The following is a 10,440-nucleotide window of genomic DNA, read 5'->3' on the forward strand; positions in this document are numbered from 1 at the left end:
TATGTTACCCATTGGGGGTACAGATGAGATCCCACAGAGGGATCAAAGCTATGTTAATGTTTATGCTCAGGTTGAGTTTGGTTGATGAGTATGTAAAGAAAAGTTTTAATTTTTATGCTTGTTGTTGATCATGTATGGGATTATACAGGTTTACAGGTCTTATGTCAGGCTTGCTACGGGTCCCGGCGGCCTTAAGTCGACCCGGATCCTAGCGCCAGTAGCGGTCCGATTTTCGGGTCGTTACAACACCGTTCCATTCAGGCCACATCATCAATCTAATCTCAGCAACATCATTTGGTTCTGTTGCTGAAAAACTATTAAACTTTATCTGTGCATTTGGATTAAAACCGGTCTCTTATTTTTTTTTCCTAAAAAATGAATCTTTCCTCTCTAATCTCTCAAAATAGCCGAAATTGTACATGTCATTATGGGAGGGCCTGATAAGGGCAAAGGAAAAAATAAGCGTATGGCAAAGGATGTCCTGTCTATCCATCAAGAACCATGGACCAAATAAGAGATAAGATTCAGTCCTGTTGACTAGGTGATCGGATTCTTTCAGAACGACCCGTTGATCGTTAAGATCCTCCTGAACCGGTACAAGATAAGGCAGGTACTTATAGATACAAGTAACTATATTAATCTCCTCATCCTAAATGTTTTTAACAAGTTAGGCTTAGATAAAAAGCAGCCTTATCAAAGTATACTATCCTTTAGTGGGATTAGGAGATAATACCGTGATAGTACTGGGTACCATCAACCTTCCCTTGGTGTTGGGTGATGAGAAATATAGGCGAAAGTTGTATGCAGAGTTTGCGATGGTAGATATTCTATTTGCATACAAGGTGATACTCGACCACCCAGTCCTAATCTGCCACAGTATTTTTATTAACATGGGTACTATGTATTTTAAACTTCTAGTTCCAGGAAGAATAGCAGTGGTCCGAGATAATCCGAGGTTAGTAAAAAAAGGTTACGGACACCCAGCAAAAAGCCTCAGAAAAATAACCGTACCCATAGACTTGCTGAAAAAACTAAAATCTCACATAAAACTAGAACCAACAGATTCGATAGAGGAGATCCAGATGGAAAGGAGCAAAAGGTACGTTCGAGATTGAGCTAACCGGCAAAATAAGGGCTCATTTGATAGGGTTGCTAAAGAGCTGAGTGTCAACTTTCGCTTGGTCTTCAAAAGATGTAACGGGTATAGACTCGACTCTTATCACCTACAAGCTATCTATTTACTAGAATGTCACTGCATTAACAAGTTCAACGGGTTCAGATTAGTACAAATAAACACCAGTCTCATATTTAAAAACTCAAAGATCAATTCAAAAAAATTAACCCAAATCTCCTCTAGGCATGACAACACAACAATAGCGGGAGAATAACGTGGCATGCATACATGCACCTATACCAATACGACAACTGACCCATGTCTTATCATAGTCAGCCACTAACAATTTCATACACACCAGCAAGACATAGACACTGAGAAGAGCATCGCGAGTAAATGCATATCCAAAATGATAAAATCCATCGTCGAAAGGATAAATAATCGAGAAAATAAAAAGAAAGGCTACTATCCAAAATGAAATATGTACTACAAACCTAGAAAAACGATCGAGAAAACTATTTTCAGTAGACATGTGCAACAATATATATTGACAAAGAAAAAGATTAGCTCATAGCACTTTCAGTCTAATATAATTTTGAAACTACCTTAAAGAGTCTATTAAAGTTTTTCGGCGCCAATTATTATCAATTTTCTTTTAATTTGACGAAAAGCCAAATTTAAATACACAATTTAATAAAACAAATCAAACCAAACAACCGCTCCAAAATCTATAAAACAAAAAAAAAATAAAACAAAAGAGAAATAAATAAAAACAAGCCCAACACTCTACTCAAGCAGAAAAACTCAACGACAAAACAACGTTTCCTCTAAATGCTTTTCTCTTTACTGGAATTTTTCTATTTTTTATTTCAATAATTATTGTTTTTTTTATTATACTATTTTGCTGTTTTTTCTAATGTATTATATTTTTTAAATTAATTTTTAATTGTTTATTGTTTACGATAAACTTAACAAGGCAAGGTGTGAACTAAAATATGAATTATAATATTTAATATTGCATTAGAAATTTTTTTTTAGTAAAAATATAATGTTTGGCTGAGTTTCTATTATTTCTTGATTTAGAATAAAATAAATTTAGTTTATTATAAAAATAAATTAAACTTTACAATATTATATGTTTTATATTATAAATTTACGTAAAGTTAATATTTGCTAAAAGTAATTATTTTACAAGAAATATATTAAATGGATAAAAAATAATTTTTCAAATACATAAATATATACTTTACAAATGAAAATAAATATTATATTATATTAATAACATTATTATTAATTAAAAAAATTTTATTCTCTAAAAATATGTTATTATTTTAAAATTTTTAATTTTTTATACTTTTTTAAATATCAGTTTTTTGTTAATTGAATATTTTTTTCATAAAAATAGTTACTTTACATTTAATATCTGAAAATTTTACAAAATATTTTCGTTTATTTTTTAAAATCATTATCATTGTTTCGTTAATATCATATATACACTTTTCCATAATACGATTCATTAGAAAATTTAGATTTACTTAAAAAATTAAATGAAATAAAACATAAAATTGCATAAAGTTTAATTTTTATAATAAATAATTACTATTTTATTTTAAACAAAATATCTTTAAAAGTCACCTTTTTAGTAATATAATATTATAAAATAATACTCAAACTAAAATATCAATTAATTATAATATCATTATATTCAAAAATGTGTAGGAGATGCTAATTAAATATTTATAATTTAATTATAAAAATAAATATTTATAGATTAATAGGTCAACGATAAAACTATAGATATATTTGTTAACAAGGAAAAGATTTTAGAAGAGAGAAGTGAGAGAAGTAGCGTAATTTGGATAGCAGTATTCAGCAAGAGAGGTTATTTGTCTCGACACTCTACTTCAATTATAATATTTTTTTAAATGTCTTTTACATATCATTTTTTTTTCCTGTGAGGATATTTTTTTGAATATATTTATATTTTAATTTATTTTCGATCCATTTACTTATTTGTTTTAGTTTTTAAAATCCGTTTAAGCAATAATTTTGATAATACTTTGCCTCTATTACTTTTGTGCGCAGGGATTGGTAATAATTGTTAGAGAATTTATTTACTTTTTTAAGATAGCTCCATAGTTATATTAGACTGAAAATGATTATTTTTTTTTATGATAGGGGCTCTACATATAGCTGATTTTGATTGCATATCGTCGGTTGTTGATTGCATGGATAAATTTCTTTATTTTACCATTGTTCCTTATTTTGTCAGCAATGAGTTTATTAGTTGGTTATGAGGTTAGGGTTGTGGAGACATGCGGGATTGTGGTCTCTTATCGTGGTTATGCATGGTGCTTGGTGCTTGCTCGCCTATTATTTTTGCTGTGATTGTGCGGCATTGGATCGGTAAGGTGGATGCTCCTCAAGTCGAATTCTGTCAGTTTCTGAATTAGGGTGCTAGGTTGGTAGAGCTGGACTTCTTTTCTTTGTATGTTTTGATATTTCTTGCAGTTTTATTTACATAGATAAAAAAAATTATAAATATGAAAAATTACAATATATATATTCGAGTTTCTAATGTATAATAATTTTATGAGTAATTAAAAAAACTATTTTATAGTTTAACTTTTTTAAATAGAGTTTTATAATTTAATTTATAATAAAAAGAGTTACGTGATTTCATTTAGTAAAGTAAAATTTTTCTATCTAATATTATTAATAAATGTCAATATAGCACTTAAAAATAATTTTTAATTATGATAAATTATATTTTAATTTTTAAAATTTTATAAAACATATAATTTAATTCAGATATTTATAAATTTAATAATAAAATTTTATTTTATAATAAAATAATCCTTTAATTGTAATTCGTTTCTACATTCTTACAAATTAATCCATAAATATTATAATATTTATAAATAAATACTTAATATATTTTATAAATTAATTTTACATGTTTATTAAATTTAATATTTTAAAATAAATTAATAAAATAAAAATAAAATCATAAATCTTAGTACAATACACATTTAAATTCAAATTTAAAGGGTTGTTTTAGTCTAACTTTTTAATAATTTTTTAATTAATACGATAAAAAAAGATATTTAATTTTTATTTTATTATTTTTTATATACAAAATATTAAAATTTAAAAAATGAAGAGATTAATTTATAAATATAAGAATTTATTAATAATTATATTATTTAAGAATTAATTTAAAAAATATATGAATTAATTTTAATTTAAAATTTAAAATTTAAAATTCAGTAATTATTTTATTAATTAAATAAAATTTGATGGATTAAATTTAAAAATATAAAAATTAAAATATAATTTTTATTAAATATCATGAATAAATTATAATTTGTGAAAAAATTCACTTTATTAACTATGTATAAATATAGGAGCTTTTTATTATAAATTAAAATATAGAATTTTATTTGAAAATGAGTTTTTTTTTAATTATCCCATAATTTTATTTAAATTATAAATTATGAATAATTCCATTTCAAAAAAAAAAAAAAAAAAGAATAATTCGTTATAACCGGTTCCTTCACCCTCCAGCCGGTGGTCAAATTCATCTTGGCGGTTTAAAAGCCTCTGCCTTCGTCGTCTCATCGATCAAATTTATCGAGCAACATAACCAAAAACCCGTTTTCAAGGAAGGCGAAACCCGGAAAAGAAAAATAAGAAAGCGAAGAATGTCGGGCATGGGGGACGGATACGTGGGCACGGCTCAAGATGCCGTGAGAATCCGGCGGTTAGAGAAGCAGCGAGAAGCCGAGCGTCGCAAAATCCAAGAGCTCAAGACCAAGTCCGCCTCCGCCAAGGGTCAGCCTGGTCTCCTCCAGTTCGGGTCAAGTACCTCCGAGGTCCGCATTCAAAACCACCTTCATGGATTTTTTGTGAACTTTTTCATGTCTTTTGTAGCTAGGGTTTCGTTTACAATAACTTTCCCCTCATGTTAGGTTTTAGATTATAGAATCTGGTTTGTAATTCATTTTCTTAACAAACAAACAGTTCTCGTGTAGAGACTAAAAATATTGATTTTTTTTTTGGTGAGCAAAAGCATAGAGTTTGAGTTTCATTAGCTCTTTATTTTTTTTTTTCCGATTTACTTTATATTTATTCCGTAGTTTGTGGTTTATCAGATTCTTGAGACTGCTTTTAAGAAGGAGACTGTGGGTTTGGTTACAAGAGAGCAATATGTTGAGAAGGTTTGTTCAATTTTGTTTTTGTTCATCTCTTTACTTACTGATAATGAAAGCATAAGGTACTTATTCAATGTTGTTTTGTATGTTAGAGGGTTAATATTCAGAACAAGATTGAAGAGGAAGAAAAGGAGAAGCTCCAAAAGCTTCGGCAAGAGTGAGTTTACTTCTGCCCTTCCGATCACCTTTCCTTTTTTGAATAATGTGCTATTTGGTTATGTGTTGGGAGTGTGCATTACATTGTAGGGAGGAGGAGCTCCAGCTGCAAAAGAGAAAGAAGAGAAAGATTAAGGGGAATCCTCGATTGTCCTTTGCTGATGATGTTGAGAATGGAAGTGAAGAAGAGGATGCTGAAGACAGTAAGACAGTTATGAAAGGCTTTAGCATGTTAAACTATTTTTAGAAAGCTGGAATATGCTGGACTATTTTATTTATTTTAGAATTTGGAATTTGCTGAGCAGTATGATTGAATATGATCACTTGACTCCCTTTACAGGGTATTCCCCATACTAAGTATTCTCTAATCACTTGCTATATAACCAATCACTGCCATTTTTGCTGCATCTATTTTGTTTGGTTAGTTCTATGCCTTTGTATTTTGATGCACTGGGATTTGGAAGACAACTGAATATCTAATGGGTTTCCTCAAGCTGTTCACAATATGTCAACAGTGACAAGTATATTGAACTTGTATGTTAGTTTTGCTTATATGTATACCCCTAGCTTTTATTAGATGTTTACCCTGCCCTGAAAGGTGATTGGCTTGAGCCACAATGTTATCCTCATAGTTACCAGATTCTCTCAACCCTCGTGTGAACCGCGTTCCGGGTACTTCGTACTGAAATGCGATACTTTTGCATCTCAAATCATTGGGGGATGTGATTTGAGTCACCAAAATATAGGTTCCAACAAGAAATAAAAGATGGAAGTACAAAAGAAAAATAAACAAATATGCATGTGTGCAATAGCATGCAAGCATAAGAAGAAAAAGAAGAGAAGGGGGAAGAAGAAGAAAGGCTATAAAAAAAGGAAAAATAAAAAGAAAAAATACATGTTAAAATATTTTAAGTGGATGGTAGATTTAAATGTTAGTGGAATACGAGGCAATGTTAAGTTGGGGTTATAAATTACTATTTTATTAGTTAAAATTTAAAATATTTTCAAAAAATATAGATATTATCAACTATTAGTCATATATTTAATTGTGTAAATATTATATTATATTGCATAAACACAATTTACATGCCCCAAATTAAATTGGCATACCAACTAAACATTTCACTAGTCGAATTAGCTTAACTATTAAGCGTATCTCCTATTGTCGTACCCAGTACCCGTACCCCGACTCGAGAGTACCACAACTTGAGAGTACCACGATTTAAGTAACTATGGTTATGCTGTTCACAGTTACTTTTGAATTATTTCTGCTCCTAGAAGATTTATATTGGATCGTAGCTTCTGCATATAATGACTTTGGCTGTTCTGTATTCTGTTTAGAACTGTATTTATATGCTCATTTCATTAGTTGTCTTTCAAATTGTGGTCCTATCGTTTACTATTGTATATTCACCTTAGAGTTTTTTAGTTGCTGGTATTTATGTCATAAATCCATACAAGTGGGTCCATTTTCATGCTTAGATGCTTGCCCATGATTACTTTTGATTTTATTGCAAGTATTTGCCCTTGAATTTCACATTGTTGTATGGAATGATGTCCTGTGGAAGAATGGAACTGGAAATATAGACCAGTTACATTTCTGTGTATATGCCTGAGTTTTGGTTTCTTTTGCTTTTGCAAAATATTCTGTTAGTTTTGAATAGCTGTTTTTTTTTTCCCTATTTGTATCTGGCTCTTTGCTAGCATGAGAAACTGAATTGGGAAGTTGTATTTTTTCCCCTTGCTGCAGAAAGCTTAGAGTCAAAGAGGTTAGTGCATGGAAAATTTGGTAAAGATCCCACAGTGGAAACAAGCTTCTTGCCTGACAGGTGTGACATCTCTCTCTCTCTCTCTCTCTCTCTCTCTCTCTCTCTCTCTCCCCCACCACCTTCCCACCCCCCAACCAAACTCCCTGGTTCCACATACACTAGTTGGTGCATGTGGATGTGCATGGATTTGGAGCTAACATATGAGCTTAGGGGTGATGAGGATGCTGTTTCAGTGAGCGGGAGGCAGAGGAGCAAGCTGAGCGTGAAAGGTTGCGGAAGCAGTGGCTTCGTGAACAGGAACAGATTCGAAGTAATTATATATTTTGGCTCTTTCTGATATATTACTAGTATATGGAAAAATATTTTTCCTGAATCAAACTCCTGGTATTTCAGATGAGCCCCTTGAAATTACTTACAGCTACTGGGATGGAGCAGGCCATAGGAGAGTGATCCAGGCTAGTTGGATTAACCTGACCTATATTTTATCCATCTGTTTTTCATTGTTCGCGTTGTATGTACTATTAAGATTGGTATCCTTTTTATTTTATTTATTCTGTAGTGGTTTCTGGTTTCATAATTTAGGCGCGCAAAGGTGATACCATAGGGGAATTTCTTCGGGCAGTTCAGCAGCAACTTGCACCTGAGTTTAGAGAAATCAGAACAACATCTGTGGAGAATTTACTTTATGTGAAGGAAGATCTCATCATTCCCCATGTGAGATGATTTAAGCTTTTTTACTTGCAGTTTTGATCATCTATCTTGATTACATTCTAACTAATTTCACTTTATTATTATTATTGTTTTTAATGGTTGTGGAATTTCAGCAACACAGCTTTTATGAGCTTATTGTTAACAAGGCTAGGGGCAAAAGTGGTCCGGTAATCCCTAATTCCTTCAAACTCTTTCTTGTTCTATTGGTGAATTTTATTATGATGGTGATATTGCAGCAACATTCATCAAATACTAGTGACAGGGCAGAAGTATTTATATCCTGTTGAGTGTAGTTGTAATGTTGAGTTAAAAAAAAGGAGAACTTTTAAATATGTGGACTATGACTACAGACAATCTGATTAAATTGCTTTCCCTGCTTAATTTTGGGCCTTTTCAGTGTTTTCTTTTGGTGGGGTGGGGCTAACGTTGCACCTTGTTTCATTGTGGAAATCAAGATTTCATTGTAGAAGGGAAAAGATTCCAGGAAAAGAAAGAGGAAAGAGTCTGAAATTTGCCAGTCAGGCCTAGCCTATTTCTTCATACCCATTGAACGGTTTTGGGGATGGAGGGAGGTTTGAGTGCCCCCCATCCACCACTATGGTGGGTGTATGGTGTATGTTGCAGTTCTGATCCTGTTTGTTTTATTATTGTTGTTGGAGGTAATTATGTAAATCATTTATGAATCCTGTCTGTATTAGATTAGGTATTATAAATAGGGCTCTAATATTTCTCCTAGACTCGGTAGTGAAAGAGCAGGTTGCTGTTTTTGGATATAGACACACTTTGCAAATCATTAAAATTCTTATGTTTGTTTTTGTCTCTCTGTATGCTAATCTGTGTTAGTTCATGGTTTTGTTTTTTCACTTAAAACATGTGAATGGGACATTAGAGTTCTGTACTTATATCCACTGGTTCCCCCTGCGCCCCCCGGCGCCAAAAAAAAAAATCCTTCCCCAATTTTTTTCTTGAAATACAAAGCTTCTCTTTCTCAGCTTTTTCACTTCGATGTGCATGAGGATGTGCGGACCATAGCTGATGCTACAATAGAGAAGGATGAGGTATTATTCTTATGGTATTCAATGTACTAGTTCTGAACATTAATTAAGGATGCATCATGCCCAATTTCTGGGACATCTATGCATAAGCAAATATTTTAAAATTTTTTCCTTTTTATTTTCAACAGTCCCATGCTGGTAAAGTTGTCGAGAGGCACTGGTATGAGAAGAACAAACACATTTTTCCTGCTTCAAGATGGGAGGTTCTCTCTCTCTCTCTCTCTCTCTCTCTCTCATATTAGACGTGCATTATTTGTTATCTTTCTGTCCTGACTGGTTACCTTACTTTGTTAACATTCTAGAATCTAGTGTGGCATTCCAATCTGCAAGGGTGCTTTTTATTTCTCAAAAATAGAAATCTGGCATTAATTATGGCAAACTGAATGATCCAATCTGGGTAACTGGGTTGTTTCGTCTGGCTAGTTTGTGGTGCAGGCATATTTTTGTCAATGCGGCCATATTATCTAAATAGGTTAAGGCACGAGGATAAATCATCAAATTAATTTTTTCCCTTTCCATTGTGGTAGATATATGACCCATCAAAGAAGTGGGAGCGTTACACCATCCATGGGGATTGAGCTAGCAGCTGGATTTGTTTTGTCATTTTATCCACAACTACCTGGGAAGTTCATTCCAACAACACTATAGGCAGTGTTGTAGTGGTATTTGATAATGCGACTGCAATTTTTCACTGAACAGATATTGAAGTATTTAAGTGCAATTTGGTGGTGGATGGAGTTGTAATGATTAGTCACTAGTCTTGAATCTTGAGCTTCGATTTTGAATTTTGGGTCAGAAAATAATACGCCTTTACTGCTGCCTGTATCAGCGTAATTAATTAGCAGGGATATAATCGACGTTCTCTCTAATCTTGTATGTCATGAATTGGATCACATAGTTGATGGTTGGAGAATACTTGTGCTTGAGAGTGAAATAAATGTTTGAAGAAAGTTAATTTGTATTCTTTTCCTTGGGTGCGTATGTTGAATGATAACGTGTTCTGCAACAGTCCTCCACTTTGTTAACTATTGGACATGATCATCTCAGGGCCGAGCCGGGTTTCGATGGGTCCTAGTATGGGGTTTTGCTATTTGTGTGGGCCTGATCCAGACCAATTACATTGATTCTACGAGCCAACTTCTCATAGAATGTGGTCCATACGTGTTGCATGGTATGGGATTATTCAAATCTCATGCAAACTACTTCATAATCCGGTTTATTCAAATCTCATGAAAGTTGAAGTAGATAAGCATGCGTTTAAGATGAGATCATCCAACATTCATATGTTTTGCAAATATGGAGTTTAAGAGCTGTAATATGCGCTTCATTGATAATAGAGCTCATAAAAGTTCGCAATCTATTCCCATTTCAAAAAAAGAAAAAAGTAGGCAATCTATTTAGGAAAGAATTTTGCATGCTTA

The 10,440-nt window shown here is 32.1% G+C and overlaps 1 protein-coding gene across 4 annotated transcripts; it reads left to right on the plus strand.

The window, feature by feature from the left end:
- The first annotated feature begins 4,687 nt into the window (after positions 1-4,687).
- LOC110626903 (protein XAP5 CIRCADIAN TIMEKEEPER) lies at positions 4,688-9,980 on the plus strand. Of its 4 annotated transcripts, none has more exons than XR_006352617.1 (12): positions 4,688-4,989; positions 5,269-5,334; positions 5,421-5,485; positions 5,575-5,696; positions 7,235-7,313; positions 7,487-7,563; positions 7,647-7,708; positions 7,836-7,967; positions 8,078-8,131; positions 8,362-9,022; positions 9,148-9,222; positions 9,547-9,980. XR_006352617.1 is itself a non-coding variant. In XM_021773083.2 (12 exons), exons 1-12 carry the CDS (start codon positions 4,819-4,821, stop codon positions 9,595-9,597), a joined length of 1,020 nt encoding a protein of 339 aa, XP_021628775.1. In that variant the 5' UTR covers positions 4,689-4,818; the 3' UTR covers positions 9,598-9,980. The 4 variants fall into 4 exon arrangements, 2 of the variants coding, with proteins under 2 accessions (XP_021628775.1, XP_021628776.1); XM_021773083.2 differs by having other exon boundaries at positions 4,689-4,989; positions 8,957-9,022; XM_021773084.2 differs by having other exon boundaries at positions 4,690-4,989; positions 5,575-5,687; positions 8,957-9,022.
- Positions 9,981-10,440: the final 460 nt, after the last annotated feature.

This window comes from Manihot esculenta, chromosome 11, assembly GCF_001659605.2.
Source record: "Manihot esculenta cultivar AM560-2 chromosome 11, M.esculenta_v8, whole genome shotgun sequence".
NCBI lineage: Eukaryota > Viridiplantae > Streptophyta > Magnoliopsida > Malpighiales > Euphorbiaceae > Manihot > Manihot esculenta.